This window comes from Gorilla gorilla, chromosome 18 (genome assembly GCF_029281585.2).
Source record: "Gorilla gorilla gorilla isolate KB3781 chromosome 18, NHGRI_mGorGor1-v2.1_pri, whole genome shotgun sequence".
NCBI lineage: Eukaryota > Metazoa > Chordata > Mammalia > Primates > Hominidae > Gorilla > Gorilla gorilla.
The window spans coordinates 27,488,224-27,505,373 of NC_073242.2; the positions used below are offsets into that span (position 1 = coordinate 27,488,224).

General features: G+C 47.3%; 2 protein-coding genes across 22 annotated transcripts in view; one reads left to right on the forward strand and one right to left on the reverse strand.

Moving 5' to 3' along the window:
• Positions 1 to 16,468, reverse strand: part of GTF3C1 (general transcription factor IIIC subunit 1) — a 91,379-nt gene extending 74,911 nt beyond the window's left edge. Inside the window, exons 1-4 of one of the 2 annotated variants that reach the window (XM_019012586.4) lie at positions 16,171 to 16,468; positions 11,886 to 12,095; positions 4,690 to 4,866; positions 4,294 to 4,437 (exon numbers count right to left, since the gene is read on the reverse strand). In XM_019012586.4, the coding sequence (XP_018868131.4) occupies positions 4,294 to 4,437; positions 4,690 to 4,866; positions 11,886 to 12,095; positions 16,171 to 16,391 (752 nt within the window). In that variant the 5' untranslated portion in view covers positions 16,392 to 16,468. The remainder of the gene's footprint in view (positions 1 to 4,293; positions 4,438 to 4,689; positions 4,867 to 11,885; positions 12,096 to 16,170) is intronic. The other variant, XM_019012587.4, reaches the window with a different exon arrangement.
• Positions 16,469 to 16,558: 90 nt separating this feature from the next.
• KATNIP (katanin interacting protein) overlaps positions 16,559 to 17,150 on the forward strand; it is a 232,361-nt gene continuing 231,769 nt past the window's right edge. For 11 of the 20 annotated variants that reach the window (XM_055365572.2, XM_019012751.4, XM_063699564.1 and 8 more), the window contains exon 1: positions 16,560 to 16,678. In XM_055365572.2, coding sequence (XP_055221547.2) covers positions 16,672 to 16,678 — 7 coding nt within the window. In that variant the 5' untranslated portion in view covers positions 16,560 to 16,671. Of the gene's footprint in view, positions 16,679 to 17,150 lie in introns of all 20 variants that reach the window. The other 9 variants (XM_063699554.1, XM_063699555.1, XM_063699556.1 and 6 more) reach the window with 2 other exon arrangements.

The window sequence follows — 17,150 nt, forward strand, 5'->3', positions numbered from 1 at the left end:
ATCATTTTACAATAAATAACAGAATCTTTTAGGTCTCAAAGATCATCCAGCCCAACTCCTACCTTCTACAGGTGGAGAGACTGTGGCTGTGAGAGGTTCTGTCATGTCCAAGGCCACCTTTCTAGAGGCAATGTATAGACTAGACTCTAGCACTAAAACTTGCATGACATGATTCTGTAAAACACCTTTCATTTTTACAATACTTTTAAGTTTAGGAAGTATCACACATATCTTCTTACAAATCACTTGGTGAGGGGCCAGGCAAAATCCCAGCACTTTGGGAGGCCGAGGCAGGCAGATCGCTGGAGGTCAGGAGTTCCAGACCAGCCTGGCCAACATGGTGAAAACCTATCTCTACTAAAAATACAAAATTAGCCAGACGTGGTGGCGGGCGCCTGTAATCCCAGCTACTTGGGAGGCTGAGGCAGGAGAATTGCTTGAATCCGGGAGGTGGGGGTTGCAGTGCGCCGAGATTGCACCACTGCATTCCAGCCTGGGTGACAGAGCGAGACTCCAACTCAAAGAAAAACAAAAAACAGATCACTTGGTGAGGAAGGATGGGGGTTATTCTACAAAGTTAACACGCTTTACGAAGTTCAGGCTGGCGACACAAACCTAGGTCTTCTTCCTCTAAAACCAGTCCTCTCCTCACTCACTGGGACGCCACTCTGAAGCTCCGGTTCCTGCTCCTGACTACACTGGCGTGGCAGAGCCTACCTTCCATCTCATTTCTACCGTGAAGTGGATGTCATGATCAATGCTTCCAAGCTAACGGCCAGCAAAGGAAGCTATCTAAAAACATTGAGGGCCCTTGACTGTGTAAGTCTAGTGGGAGCTCAGGGAGGGGTGCAGGGAGAAATCTTGTGGCCAGTTCGGCTGGACAAGCACAGCTTGGCTTGACTTACAGTCCTAGCAGGAGGGAGAGCACACGTATGGGATCCAGAGACTACACCCACTTCCCCATCTGTACTGCCTCTCAATGAATGAAAGAATAAATGGAGGGACAGGCAGTTAATGCATATGAGCCACTCTGCATAGAAGGCACTGTGTCACAGCCATTTAATACAAGAGGCAACAGTGGTTCAAAGAGGTCAAGTGACTGCGCAAGTGAGGGGCAAAGATGGAAATTCAGATCTTGACTTAATCCAGTGTTCTCTCTCCTACCCCACAGCTGCCACCCTGCGTTCTTGGGCTGAGCACAAGCTATACACAAGTGAAGAGTTTGGTGAGACAGTTACTTAACCAATGGATAGTATGACCCAATTAAAATGTGAATTCATAAAAGATGCTTCTCTCTAATACTGTACAGTTGGCTCTTGGACAACATGGGTTTGAACTGGCCGGGTCCACTTATACACAGATTTTTTTTTTCATATTTATTGAAAAAATATATTAGAAAATATATAAAAATATATTAGAATTGTTGGAGATTTGTGACAGTTTGAGAAAACTCAGACAAACTGTATAACGTTAGAAATATTGAAAAAATTAAGAAAAAGGTATGTCATTAATGCATAAAATATAGGTGGATACTAGTCTATTTTATCATTCATTACCATAAAATATACACAAATCAATTATAAAAAGTTAATCAAAACTTATGCAACCATTTACAGACCATACACAGTGCCATTTGCAGTGGAGGAAATGTAAACAAACATGAAGATGCAGGATGAAATCAAATCTGCATAAAATTAACTGTAATACACAGTGTACTACTGTTAATAACTTCGTAGCCACCTCCTGTTGCTATTGTGGCAAGCTTAAGTGTTGTGAGCATTGGCTTAAAAATGCCATATGATGGGCCTGATGTGATGGCTCACGCTTGTAATCCCAGCACTTTGGGAGGCCAAGGTGGGCGGATCACCTGAGGTCAGGAGTTCGAGACCAGCCTGACCAACATGGTGAAACCCCATCTCTACTAAAAATACAAAAAAATTAGCCAGGCGTGGTGGCACATGCTTATAGTACCAGCTACTTGGGAGGCTGAGGCAGTAGACTTGCTTGAACCTGGGAGGCAAAGGTTGCAGTGAGCCGAGATCGTGCCACTGTGCTCCAGCCTAGGCAACCAAATGAGACTGTCAAAGAAAAAAAAAAAAAAAAAAAGCCATGTGATGCTCATCTCATCTCTGTGTGAGTAGTTCCTCTCCAGTAAATTACTTGCTGCAGTAAAAAGTGATCTCTTCTGAGGTCGGGAGTTCAATAACAGCTTGACCAACATGGAGAAATCCTGTCTCTCCTCAAAACACAAAATTAGTTGGGCGTGGTGGTGCATCGCTTGATCCCTGGAGGCAGAGGTTGTGGTGAGCGGAGATCACGCCATCGCACTCCAGCCTGAGCAACAAGAGCGAAACTCCGTCTCAAAAAAAAAAAGGTGATCTCTTGTAGTTCTCACGTATTTTTCCTCGTGTTTAGTGCAATACCATAAACCTTGACTAACACCATGGGACCCACACAAAGTGCCACTAGTGATGCTGGAAACGCTCCCAAGAAGCAGAGAAAAGTCATGACATTTCAAGAAAAAGTTAAATTGCTTGACATGTACTGTAGAGTGAGGTCTGCAGCTGCGACTGCCCGCCATTTCAATTTATCTTGTTAACAGCCAATGTAAACTTATGGTATCAATAAATACAGTACAGTGTTGTAAACGTATTTTCTTAATAACATTTTCTTTTCTCTAGTTTACTTTATTGCAATAACACAAGAACAGGCTATAACACATGGAACAAAATATGTGTTAACTAACTTTATATTATTGGTAAGGCTTCTGATCAACAGTAGGCTATTAGTAGTTAAGTTTTTGGGGAGTCAAAAGTTATGTGTAGCTGGGCACGGTGGCTGACACCTGTAATCCCAGCACTTTGGGAGGCCAAGGCGGGTGGATCACTTGAGGTCAGGAGTTCGAGACCAGCCTGGCCAACGTGGCAAAACCCTACTAAACTCTACTAAAAATACGAAAATTAGCCAGGTATGGTGGCAGGTGCCTGTAGTCCCAGCTACTCGGGAGGCTGAGGCAGAAGAATGGCTTAAATCTGGGAGGCGGACATTTGACAGAGGTGCAGCAATGATGATTTTCACCCCTGGAGATCCGCAGTCAATAGAGTCTACGCACATGTGTCAAGCATTTTCTTTGGCCCAACCCATGTGCACTGTAAACTTTAACATTTATATGTAATCATTCCCCCCACTTTTGGAGGATGCACCTCCCCTCCCCATTATCCCTCATTGCTGCCTACCTCCACCCCAGAGAGCTGCTGGCCAGGTACTGAGGGCTCAGGGCTTCCTCAGCTAAGGGCTGCTCTTCCCAGGCCCTGCACCAGCTTGACCTTTTCCCATTCTGGCTTCTGCCCCTCCCACAAAAAAGGGCATGAGGTTGTGCAGTGAGGGCTGAGACCTCTGCAGAGTGGTGAAACTTTTCTGTCCCTCATTCCGATGCCAGGTAATTAGGTCACCCCAATGGCAAGGATGAAGAAGTCAGAGAACCTACTCACTCCCCCAGTCTCCCTGGTCCTCAGAAGGGAATGTGCACATTTTACCAGTTTGCTGTATCATCTGGACAACAATATCCTGCTAAAATAGCAATATCACACATTGTTATCGCTTAGCAGAACCTCGCCATCTTGTCCATATAGGTTATTATGGTTGAGTGCTGCAAAACATCCAATTTGAAACTGACATAATTCAACTACAATTCTGCCACCACAAGAAATCAAATCTGACTTACTTGTATTTTTACATCTCCCCAAAATGTCACCAAAATGTTAATGGTTCCTATTGTTAGCTGTGAAGTTACAGATTTATTTTTCCTTCTTTTCTGTATAGTTTCCTGGTTTTCTAAACAAGCAGGACTTATTTTCACAAAAAAACAGATAACAAATACCATTTTTTAAAAAGCTATAGTCATATTCTAATTTGGCTTCTATTATTATTTTTTTAAGAGACAGGGTCTCACTCTGTCACCCAGGCTGGAGTATAGCAGTGCAGTCATGGCTCACTGCAGCCTCAAATTCCTGGGCTCAAGTGATCCTCCTACCTCAGCCTCCTGAGTAGTTGGGACTACAGGTGTGCACCACCACGCCCAGCTAATTTTTTATTTTTATAAAGATGCCATCTTGGTATATTGCCCAGGCTGGTCTGGAACTCTTGGCCTCAAGCAGTTCTCCCACCTCAGCCTCCCAAAGGGCTATGATTACAGGTATGAGCCACTGTACCCAGCTGCCCCTACAATTTTTAAAGCATACTACACATGGCTGCAACTAAAAAACGTAATGTTTTGATCACTACAAACCATACCTGTCCACATGAAACCGGTTCAGTAGGAGGAGGATTGAGTGTTGCTGGGCTCCAGTGGGTAATCGGATCACATGGGACTGCATTGTAATCAGCCCGTTTTTGTTCAAAATTTTTCTGTGATAGTGCAGCTTCCCAGCATCAACCCTGGAGGAAAAGAGGAGCCATGTCATTTGCTTTGCTGATAGCTTTATCAATGTATAGAGTCTCTCACTTGGACATAAACACCAGAGACACAAACCTCCTGTCCAGCCAACCTAAGAAAACAGTCACTGTGAGACCATGGCCTTGAAACAAAAAGCCATGCCTCAGGGAAGACACCGCAGCAGGCCCCTGCATTTGGGATTCAGGGTGCAATGACATATAATTTAAAGCAGAGGAGCAAATCCTCCCACTTACTTGAAAGCAGTGGTGTGAAGGTCTCGCTGGAGCTCCCCTTGCCACCTGGACCGGCCTAGCCGTTCCAGGATGCAGTAGGAGAAGTCGGGCAGCTTCAGGTCGGGATCCCCCTCCTGGCCTATCAAGGCCCTGTACCGCATGGCCTGGGAGGCAACGATGATCAGTTTCTTCCCCCACCTGCAAATCCGAAACAATCGCATGAAGAAATAAGTTTAACTGATTTTAGGAAAACTGAGATAAGAAAAAGAAATGTGCAGAATCCTCATTTTCTGCTTCTTCTAGGAGTTCACAAGATCCCAAAATTAAGTTAAGCAAGTTTTCAGTCTTAGAAGTGTAGTGTGCTAAAAAAGACAATAATAATAATAATAATAATAATAATAATAATAATAATAAAAGTAGTGTAGTGTGCTGAAGGAACAGAGCCAATCTTATTTCCTTGCTGATAGCCCTTCAGGGCTCGCCAAGGCACTCAGGCCAAATCCAGCTCCTCATCCCACTCCTCCTGGAAAGCTCTCCACGGCCCAGCCCTCCCTGCCTTGCTTATCTCATCCTCCACAGCTCTGCCCCTCACCCACAGGAGGCTTCCTGTTCCTAAGACAAGCCTCAGGGGTGCTGCCCTTGCTGTTTCCTTGGCCTGGCTGCTTTTCCTCCAGGTCTTTAGGTGACTGATTTATTCTCATCATTCAGGTCACAGCTCAGTTGTCAACTCCTCAGGCCTTCCAGAAAATGCCAACTAGAGTTCTAGCCCCACCCCCACCATTTCCATATTCTTCATAGAACTTAGCACTCTTAGAAATGACTATATATATATACATATATATACACACACACACTCATCTTTTTTTTTTTTTTTTTTTTTTTTTGCCAACATCCTTGTCAGTTTCCCTCATTCAAATATAAGAGCAGGCACATTGTCAACCTGTTCACCAGGACATCCTCAGTGCACAGAATGAATTTGGGTGATAATAGGGGCTCTGTGTATATTTGTTAAGTAAATGAACTAGCCCAGTGAGCTGGACTGATAAAACAATCTTCAGAGTCAAAAGCACTGAACGGTGCAATCAGTGGACCTGCAGTCTCATTTTGACTTCACTGTTGAAGGCCAGACCTTGCCTTCAAATCATTAGTTCCTTCTTCTAAATTGACATGTGAGAAAGAATGCACCAAAAGAGGCCAAAATCACTTCCTAGCAAAAGGCATGTGAGGACAGCCCAAGTGAGAAGACTCATTTCTGTGCTGACACCTAACAGTCTTTACTGTGCATTCCCCATCGCTGATGATGGAGACTCCACCACAATGCCTGGCCTGCTCAATCTAACTGACATCTTGAGCAAATTGACCTGCTCCATTCACCCACTCTCAGAGTCCAAGCCCTGGCCCTGCAGCTGGGAGATCCCATAAGGATGTGCTGCCGGGGAACCCATCCCTCACTCGCTCCTTGGCATCAAGTTACTCAACTGGAGAAGACTGAAGTTTGAATGTGTCCCCTGAAAGTTAATGTGTTAGAAACCTAATTTCCATTGTAACAGTATTAAGAGGAAGAATCTTTAAGAGGTGATTAGGCCATGACAGTTCTGTTCTGCCCTCTTGAATACATTAAGGCTTTTATCGTGGGAGTGGGTTAGTTATCTCGGGAGTGGGACGTCCTTTCCAGATGCTGGTGCCATGCTCTTGGACTTCCCAGCCCCTTGAACCATGAACCAAACAGACTTCTGTTCTTTATAAATTACCCAGTTTGTGGTATTCTGTTGTATCAGCAGGAAATGGCCTAAGGTAGAGGACCCCCCTTTCCCAGATGAAGGAGTCACCAAGGGTCCACATATAAAAGCTCACAGGCTACCAATTCTGTTCATTGGGAGCCAACATCCACTCTTCTCAGCCCTAGTATTTGCAGATGCCTAGTCACAAGGTCCTTCTGCAGCCACACCACTCAACTCAGTCTGACAGTTTTCCTTCCCTCTTCCCCACACCAGATGACTTTATTTCTACCACTAAGTAGGCACAAAGAAGAAAAGAGGCTGTTTTAACTTAACTCCATCTTTCTTCACATTGTTTGACACCTGAAATTAGTATTTTGCCTAAGTCACAGAAGCCCATATAGTGCGTCTTCAAAAAGAATGTTACGTTGTGAATACACATGACAGAAAGTCCACTTTATATATCTGAATTTCACAAACTTAAGACCTATGCTCTTTTGTTTTCAAAACAGGCTCATTAAGTTAAATTATAAGAGGTAAGCTGGGGGAAAAAAGTTTGAAAACGGGGCACTGGTTTGCTGCTTTTAAAACGTCATTACTCTGACTAGTTTACTATCCTTCACTGACATGATCCCAATGTTTCTGTTAATTATCGCGAATTAGCTGATTCAATAACTCCTGCTAGTTTTAATTTGCTGACTATGGTCATCTTATAGGTTATCAAATGCCAATGAAGTACCATGCAAAGTACACCAGGATACCAAGACAAATAAAAATAGTTTCTACCTTCAAGGAGCTCACAGGCTACTGAAGCAGAAAAAAATTTAAAATGAATAATTCTAGTATGAGGTCATAACTTCTCTCACAGAAAGAGGCTCTAGTTGTTGAGGCCATAAAATGTCATAGATGAGGAGCCCTAATTCAAATATGTGTGTATAAACAAGAGTGTGTGCACAGGGATTAGGGAAAACCCCTCAAGGAGGTGACTCTTTTTTTCTTTTTTTTTTTGAGACAAAGGTTCCTGTTGCCCAGGCTGGAGTACAATGACACGATCTCAGCTCACTGCAACCTCTGCCTCTGGAGCTCAAGTGATTCTCCTGCCTCAGCCTCCCAAGTAGCTGGGATTACAGACACTTGCCACCATGCCAGGCTAATTTTTGTATTTTTAGTAGAGATGGGGTTTTGCCATCTTGGCCAGGCTGGTCTTGAACTCCTGGCCTCAAGTGATCCACCCCCCCTCGGCCTCCCAAAGTGCTGGGATTATAGGTGTGAGCCACTGCACCAGGCAAGGAGGTGACGCTTGTATTAGCAGTGAGCTGTGTGAATGAGAGAATGAAGGGGAAGGACGCAGAAGCTGCACGGTTACAGAGGCATGAAGAAGCATGCCTGCTCCTGGAGGTAAGAGGTGCAGCACAGCTACAAAGTCTGGAGTGTGGTAGCCAGCTAGAAAGCAGAAGGAAGGAAGGAAAGCTCGAGAGGCCAGCAGCGCCTACATCCCCAGTGGCCCTCTGATGCCATGCTGGGGAGTTCAGATTCTATAACATGGGTCAGGGGTTACAACTTCAAACACGTATTTCTAGAAGCCGGCTTTGTGCCAGGCATATTATTATAGAACTGAGAGACATAGCGGTGAACAAGAAGGATAGAGTCCCTGCCTTTGAGCAATGTATAATCTAGTGAGGAAACAGTGACATAAACAAACACTTAAAACCATTTTTGGTGCCATAAAGAGTACTACGATGGTGTCTGGGCAATGGAGGACACTTCCAGAGGAGTCAGGTTGAAGTCTGAATGATGTGGCGATGTGAAGATTTGTGGACAGAATATTCTTGGTGAAGGAACAGCACAAGGATTGCCTTGAGACAGAAAGGAGCCCAGCATGTTGAGGCTGAAGTGCAGTGCAGAGTGAAGAAACTGAGGTCGGAGCACTGGGTGAGCAGAGGCACAATCACATAGAGCCTGCCGGGACCCGATCAGGAGGGCAGGGAGCACACACGAACACAACACGAACAGAAACTCACGGTGTGTGGAACCGGGTGGTACATGGCCAGCTGAGGGTAACTCTGGCCTATATCACCCTGTAAAAAATTGGTCTCAGTGCAGCTAGATCTTGTGACTTTTCAAGAAAAGCTAGAAATCCAGGTTTTTAAATATTAGCAATGAAATAAAATTAAAAACCAAACAGAATACCATGCTGGGCACACAAAGCTCCTCTGTGGGCAGACTTGGTCAGTTTGAAACCTCTGCCTTGTGTGGTCAGGGTACATCCCATCACACTGGGGCCTAGGAGAGTCCCACGTTTATGGCTTGTACAGCCACGTGCATGAGAGTACATCTGACCAGAATAAAGAACGAGAAAAGGCAGTACTATGGTTTGGATGAGGCTTGTCCACACCAAAACTCATGTTGAAGTTTAACTACCAGTATGCCGGTTGCAGTGGCTCATGCCTGTAATCCCAGAAGTTTGGGAGGCCAAGGTAGGCAGATCACCTGAGGTCAGGAGTTCAAGACCAGTCTGGCCAACGCAGTGAAACCCCATCTCTACTAAAAATACAAAAATTAGCCGGGCATGGTAGCAGGTGCCTGTAAACCCAGCTACTTGGGAGGCTAAGGCAGGAGAATCACTTTAACCTGGGAGGTGGAGGTTGCAGTGAGCCAAGATCGCGCCATTGGACTCCAGCCTGGGCGACAAGAGCAAAACCCCGCCTCAAAAAGAAAAAGAAAAAAAGTTTAATCCCCAGTGCAGCAGCATTGGGAGGTGAGGCCTAGTAGAAGGTGTTTGGGTAGTGGGGGATGGATCCCTCATAAACAGATTAATGCCACCTGGAGAAGAAAATGAGTCTTCTTCTCCTGGGAATGGATTAGCTCAGGTGAGAGTGGGTTGATGTAAAGCAAGGATGTCCTCTGGGTTTTGCCCCTCTGCACATGTTCACTGTCCCTCGGACCTTCCACCATGCTATAAGGCAGCACGTAAGTCTTGCCAGAAGCCAGTGCCATGCCCTTGAGCATCCTAGCCTGCAGCACTGTGAACTAAATAAGCCTCTTTTCTTTGTAAATTACCCAGCCTCAGGTATTCTGTTCTAGCAACACACAACACACTAAGACAGGAACAGAAGGCAGGTTTGGGTTGAAGGAGAGTGATGACCACACTGGTATGCACAGAAGATTATTGGAATAACACATATGCTGCTTGGGAGAGAGGTCTGGGACTAGACAGAGAGCCTTTAGAAGCAGTCAATGTGTCTTTCTTCTCTTTTTTTTTTTTAAGAGATAGGGTCGACCAGGCATGGTGGCTCACACCTGTAATCCCAGCACTTTGGGAGGCCAAGGCGGGTGGATCACCTGAGGTCAGGTGTTCAAGACCGGCCTAGCCAAGATGGTGAAACCGAGTCTCTACTAAAAATACAAAAATAAGCTGGGCGTGGTGGCATGCACCTGTAATCCCATCTACTAGGGAGGCTGAGGCAGGAGAATCGCTTGAACCTGAGAGGCGGAGGTTGCAGTAAACCGAGATTGTGCTACTGTACTCCAGCCTAGGCGACAAAGACTCTGTCTCAAAAATAAATAAATAAATAAAAAGAGATCGGGTCACGCTCTATTGTCCAGACCGGAATGTGGTGGTGCAATCATAACTCACTGAAGCCTCGAACTCCTGGGCTCAAGCAATACCCCCGTCGCAGTCTCCCAAGTAGCTGGTACTATAGAGTGTGCCACTATGCCCAGCTAGTTTTTTGTTTTTTAATTTTTTGTAGTGATGGGGTCTTGCTATATTGCCCAGACTAGTCTTTAACTCCCGGCCTCAAGTGATCCTCCTGCCTTGGCCTCCCATAGTGCTTGGATTACTGCTTAGCCCACTAGCCAACATTTACGTGGTGGAAGGAAGTAGGTGAATCCACAAATAAGCTGGTGAGGAATGGCAAGGAAAGTAGAAAAACAAAATAAGGCAGGAAGCCACTGGCACAAAAGCTTTGAGTCCTTAACAGTGCAGCAGGGTCAAGGAGATTAGGGTCCTAACAGTGTTCATGGCCCCATGGGATCTTAGAGGATAAAATTGTGAAGTGATAAAGTCAGGAATCAGGATTGCAGTGGGCAAAGGAGTGAAGGGGAGGTGAAGAGGGAGAAACAGTGAATGGGGCTGATTCATCTAAGAAGCATGGCTGCAGAGTCAAAGAAACAGCCAGTTACAAGGGATTTGAGGTCAAGAGAAGGTTCTGCTGAGAGATGGGTGAACTGTGTTCATGTGCTGAAGGGAAAGCTTCAGTAGAAATCAAGGACAGACGGGGGCAGTCGCTCACACTTGTAATCCCAGCAATTTAGGAGGCTGGGATAGGAGGATTGCTTGAGCCCAGAAGTTTGAGACCAGCCTGAGCAACATGGCAAGACCCCACCTCTACAAAAAATAAAACTTAGCTGGGTGTGGTGGTATGCACCTGTGGTCCCAGCTACTCAGGTGGGAGGTGGGAAGATCACCTGAGCCCAGGAGGTCAAGGCTGCAATAAGCTGTGATCACACCACTGTACTCCAGCCTGGGCAACAGAGTGAGACTCTGTCTCAAAAAAAAAAAAAAAGAAAAAGAAAAAGAAAATCAAGGAGAAAGATGAGCTAACTGAGAGGTGGAAAAGAGCAGGGGTAGAGGGAGCTGGGCTGGGGGAGGGGAGGAGGAGGAAGGGATGCATCCAGATCACAGCCTTAAGACAGGGCCACCATTTCTCACCTCCTCCGAGATGAGAGTAGACAGGGAAGAAATGTGGAAAAGTCTGCAAGTCAAGAAAGAAGGTGGAAGTTAGCAGAGTTCACATTGCCCTGTAAAGTAGGAAGGAAGGCAGGAATGGAGTTAGGTGCTTGAAAGAAAATGATCATTTGGATTAGACACTCTGGGGAATTGGGATACTGACTGAGGATTCACAACAAGAGAATGGCTTGGCAGCACAGGGCCCAGGTAGGAAGAGAGAAAGGGCACCATTCAAGTGTTCGAGGACTGTGAGCACAAAGGAAAGAGAAAGGCAGGACCCCTGACCCCAGCGAAGAAGGCAAATGAAGGCCAAGAACTGGCGTAGTGCAGGGCTAGTGAACTCTGACAGACTCCAAGGTTGTAGGCCAGATCCAAGTGCTCTGACTACACATTCAAAGCACTCAGATTCCCAGGAATTTCTTTTTTCCTTTTTTTTTTTTTTTGTAGACAGGGTCTGACTCTGTTGCCTAGGCTGAAGTGCAGTGGCATGACCTCGGCTCACTGCAACCTGCCTCCGCTTCCTGGGTTCAAGTGATTCTCATGCCTCAGCCAGTACAGTAGCTGGGATTATGGGCATGTGCCACCACACCCGGCTAATTTTTGTATTTTTAGTAGAAACAGCGTTTTGCCATGTTGGCCAGGCTGGTCTTGAACTCCTGGCCTCAAGTGATCCACCTGCCTCGGCCTCTTAAAGTGCTGGGATTACAGGCGTGAACCACTGTACCCGGCCAGATTCCCAGGAATTTGTGATGGTGCAAAATAGTTACCTGTCAAAGGCTTCCACCATCGTACAGCGAGGCTGCAAGGACTTTGTTCTGATGTCATTGGTAATGTTTTTCCTCTCCTTAAAGTAGCGGCACGAGCCCTGGATGCCATCCTTATTCTCTAAGATCATATGAATGGGGTAGACATCTTCCAAAGCCACTGGGTCCCTCCTAGACTCCAAAATTCCAGTTTCCAAATCAATTTCTTCATACCTAAGGAGAAAAACACAAATATCAAAGCCCAACTCAGCTTCAGATATAATGTGTGCTTGGCTGTGTTCTTTTGACAACCTCCAGCAGAGATCAGAGAGAAGTGAGATCAGTCAGTTTTCCTGCCTTATAAATGCAGATAATCTTGACAAGCAGGTTCCTGCCTTTCTATCCCACAGAACGCAGACCTTTCCAGGACTCCCCAGACTATTCCAGAAGCTGGGTGCTGGGACCTAAACCTCCTTATTGGCCAAGTCATGGGCTTTTGTTTCCCTCCAAATCTGGTACTCAGTCTCCAAACCACCAAGTTGGACGAAATGATTCAAGGCTTTCCTCCTCTTTTTTGAGATGGAGTTTTGCTCTTGTTGCCCAGGCTAGAGTCCAATGGCATGATCTTGGCTCACTGCAACCTCCATTTCCCAGGTTCAAGCAATTCTCCTGCCTGCGTCTCCCAAGGAGCTGGGATTATAGGCGTGTGCCACCACGCCCAGCTAATTTTGTATTTTTAGTAGAGATGACGGTTCACCATGTTGGTCAGGCTGGTCTCGAACTCCTGACCTCGGTGATCCGCCCGCCTCAGCTTCCCAAAGTGCTGAGATTACAGGTGGGAGCCACCACAAGTGGCCAAAGCTTTCCTGCCTTTAAGATCTCATCTTTCCATCTCTCCTTAGTTATCTCTCTAATATCCTAACCCATTTTCATGGTTTGCATTACCGCCTGCATGTTAACAAGTCTCACCTTTGAATCCTCAGTCCTTTTTCTCCAAATACAGATCCACTGTCTTCACTTGTCTATTAAATGCCTCCCATTCCAAATATGATTGCCTCTCCCCAGCTCCAATTAAGTCCCTTCTTTCCCCTCTTACTACCGCTTTCTTCCATGTGCCTCTTACAACACCATGGAGACATTTTTCATTTGTGCTTCTTTCATGCAGTTAGCCAAGCTTGTCAAGTTTTCTTTTTTTTTGAAAAAAAAAAAAATACATACATATATATAATTTTTTTTCCTCACTATGTTGCCCAGATTGGTCTTGAACTACCGGGCTCAAGTAATCTGCCCACTTCAGCCTTGCAAAGTACTAGGATTACAGGTGTGAGCCACCTTGCCTGGCTGCTTGTCAAGTTTTATTTTGAAATCTCACTCATATCCTACACTAGTCTAATTGCGGCTAAATCCTATGTACATGTTTCAGCCCTTTCCTTCCTTGCCCCCTCTGTGTTATCTGTACTATTTAACCCTACATTCCTTTTTTTTAAGACTTGAGTTTTGATCTTGTCACCCAGGCTGGAGTGCAGTGGCGCAATCTCGGCTCACTGCAACCTCCACCTTCTGGGTTCAAGCGATTCTCCTGCCCCAGCCTCCCTAGTAGCTGGGATCACAGGCACCTGCCACCACACCCAGCTAATTTTTGTATTTTTAGTAGAGAGAGAGTTTCACGATGTTGGCCAAATGATCCACCTGCCTCGGCCTCCCAAAGTGCTGGGATTACAGGCATGAGGCACCACACCCAGCCCAACCCTCCATTCTTAAATCATCCTGTCTCCTCCCAAACTTCTAGAACACCACTCTGACCTGACTGTCCTCTACCTCTCCAGCCACACCGCCTCAGTCTTCTTTTGAAAGTCCCTCACCCTCCATCCAGCCTTGAAATGTAGGTGCACTGCAGGGCTATATCTCAAGACCTCCAACCACACTACACTCTCTCTTAGGGCTGATCTTAGCCAGCCACTTTAATTACCAGCTGCTAGGAATGACTCACAGATGTCTAGCTCAGTCCCTCCCTCTGGCCTGCTTTCACTCCCACGAAGCCAGATGTTTACTAATTAAGACTCTTCACTTGGACAACTCAAAAGAACCTGAAGCTAAATGTGTCACATGTCTCTTCAGCAAAGTCCCCACCTCCCCCAGACTCAACCCCCACGCTGTTCTTCCGTGTTCCCAGCCTCAGAGATGAGAATCGGGGTTCGCTCAGGTGCCCAAACAGCAGCCTACTATGTCTTCACTGCCTGTGCTCTTCATCCCCACACCCACCATGGTAAGCCAGACCATGACTAGATTACTAAAAATCTCTCAACTTCACTCTTTGCCCCTCGTCTGACCCTCTCTTCAGTGACTTCTCACTGTCCTTTTGATAAAGGATAAGCTTTTTTTTTTGAGATGGATTCTCCCTCTGTCACCCAGGCTGGAGTGCAGTGGCACAATCTCGGCTCACTGCAGCCTCCACCTAGCTGGGATTTCAGGCGTCTACCACCACGCCTGGCTAATTTTTGTATTTTTAGTAGACATGGGTTTCACCATGTTGGCTGGACTGGTCTTGAACTCCTGACCTCAAGTGATCCGCCCACCTCTGCCTCTCAAAGTGCTGGGATTACAGGCTGATAAACTCTTTAAGTAGGTTAAAAGACTTGATTCCAGTCCAATTTGGCTGGAATCTGAACTCAGACCTTTCTCAAAGTCTGGGTTCTTCCCTTGCTAGTTGACTTTTAGCATGCCACTTGACCCCTCAGGGCCTCGATTTTCTCTTCACGAAAATGGGGAGAATATTACCCATCTCCTAAGGTTTCTGTAAAAATTAAATAACATGTTGTATTAAGGATCTTAGCACAGTCCTAGCTATTCCTCATTCCCTACCTTTGCCAACTGGCTGCCTAAATCCAACCTTTAAGTTTTGTCTCGAACATTATTTTATTTTATTTTTGAGACAGAGTCTCACTCTGTCACCCAGGCTGGAGTGCAATGGCTGAATCTCAGCCCACTGAAACCTCTGCCTCCCAGGTTCAAGTGATTCTCCTGCCTCAGCCTCCTGAGTAGCTGGGATTACAGGCATGCGCCACCACGCCAGGCTAATTTTTGTATTTTTAGTAGAGATAGGGTTTCACCATGTTGGTCAGGTGGGTCTTGAACTGCTGACCTTGTGACCCATCCACCTCAGCCTCCCAAAGTGCTGGGATTGCAGGCATGAGCTGCTGCACCCGGCCTGTCTCGGACATTATTACCTCTTGGAACCTCCCCTGACCCTCACAACATGGCTTAAGAGCACAGACGCTGAAAATAGCCTGGGTTCAAATCAATTCTTAGTCACTTACTGCCCCCAGAACCTTAGGTTACATAATCCCTCTCTGTGACTCAGTGTCTTTCTCTGTAAAATGAGGACGATAACAGCACCTACCTCATAGGTGAGGATCAAGTGAATTTAATCTCCTGTTTAACGGCGTTTAATCAAGTGAGGATCAAGTGAGTTTAAGCTCCTAAGCTTCTAGAATAGGTTCTTAGAACAGCAATGTGGCCGGGCGCCGTGGCGCACGCCTGTAATCACAGCACTTTGGGAGGCCGAGAGGTGCGGATTGTCTGAGGTCAGGAGTTCGCGACCAGCCTGGCCAACATGATGACACCCCATATCTACTAAAAATGCAAAAATCAGCCGGGCGTGGTGGAACATGCCTGTAATCCCAGTTACTCAGGAGGCTGAGGCACGAGAATCGCTTGAACCTGGGAGGCGGACGGAGGCTGCAGTGAGCCGAGATCGCGCCACTGCACTCCAGCCTGGGCCTCCGAGAGAGACTCTATCTCAAAAAAGAAAAACAAGAACAGCACCTCACCCATGAAGTCCCTGATAAATGTCAGCTTTTAACATTATCGCTAATTGTCCTGATACGCAGATCTCGAGTTGCCCTAGGCTATCTGCACCGAATGAATATACCATGAGGGTCTGTTGATCTCAAGAGTCTCCAGTCTGGCTCTAAAGTGTCTTTCCTGCTCCAATCCTATCCTCCAATGTAAAGGAAACATTATTTTAAGCCTGAAGAATATCCCCAATCCTGTTCGCCATTACCCCAAAACACACACAGGGACAAAACGGGACATCACTAGATTCTCCCCCTTCCCCCGCCAACTCCATCAGACTCCAGGGCCCTGCCAGGCCTGAGGGACCCCAGATTAGCCTTACCGCCGTGCCCCAACTCAATCAACAGGCCTCCGGTACTTGCACGGCCCCACTCCATTCCCCCGCCCTGCCCCCAGCTCCATCAGCCCCCGGGCCCTGCGCCCGCCCGCCCGCCAGGCCAGGCCGCCCGCTGACCGGTCCTGGAGCTGTAGGTCGGGTCGCTCCCGAGGCTCCTCATAGAAGCTGATGCCCGGGTGCGTGGCGAGGGCCCGCCAGAGAAACTCCTGCGTGCAGGGTTCCAAAGGCAGCGGGAAGGGCGGCACTCGCGTCTCCAGCCGGCTCCACAGCGCTGGCAGACACAGGCCATCGAGCCCCTCCAGAGCGACTTCGTCCAACAACGACTCCAGGGCGTCCATTGCTACTTCAGTCAGCGGCGCCCGGGGCGCATGCGCAACGCACCGCCAAGGGCCTTGGTCCAGCGCGCCTGCGCACAACAATCCGGGGCCCGGGGAGGTGGGTCAGACCCAGGGTTCGGAGGAGGAGTTCCAGCGCGCCGGCATGACGTCACGCCCCGGGGGCGGGCTCAGTAAGTGGCGCTCCACCGTCATTGGTCCGGGGCCCCGCAGTAACCAGGGGAACTGCAAACAGTGTAGAGGCCGCTTCCGGTTCGAGCTCCCGGAACCGCCGCCTCTAGGGATGGACGGTGAGTGTCTGTGGGCCCCTCCGGGAGGTCGGGCTGTTATTCTCCCATCCCTCCCGAGCGCGCTTTGGGCAGAATCCTAGGCCATAAACCCCTGGACCACCACTTCCTGACCCAAGGGGGTCTCCGAAATGAGGGATAGGGAGGCTTAGTGGTCCGGAACGCGGAGGAGAGCCTGGGGGAGTGGTCAGTGCTGTGACCGTTCTGCCTGGCTGTGGTCGTGAAGGAAACCGGTACTGGCCGGGAGCTCAGTGAAGGGATGTAGGGTGGGGAAGGAGAAGTAGAGGTCTGAGGAGGGTCTTGTGAATGTTGGGATGTGGAACTGTCGGATTTGGGAGTTGATATGAAGACAAGCTTGATCGTGGGAGTGCAATCGTCAGGTGCTGGGAAAGGGAATTGGTGTGGGGGGTGAAGGGAGTTTAGGAAATACTCCCTTTCTGTGCCTTGGCGTTAATAATAATAGCTCCCTTTAACA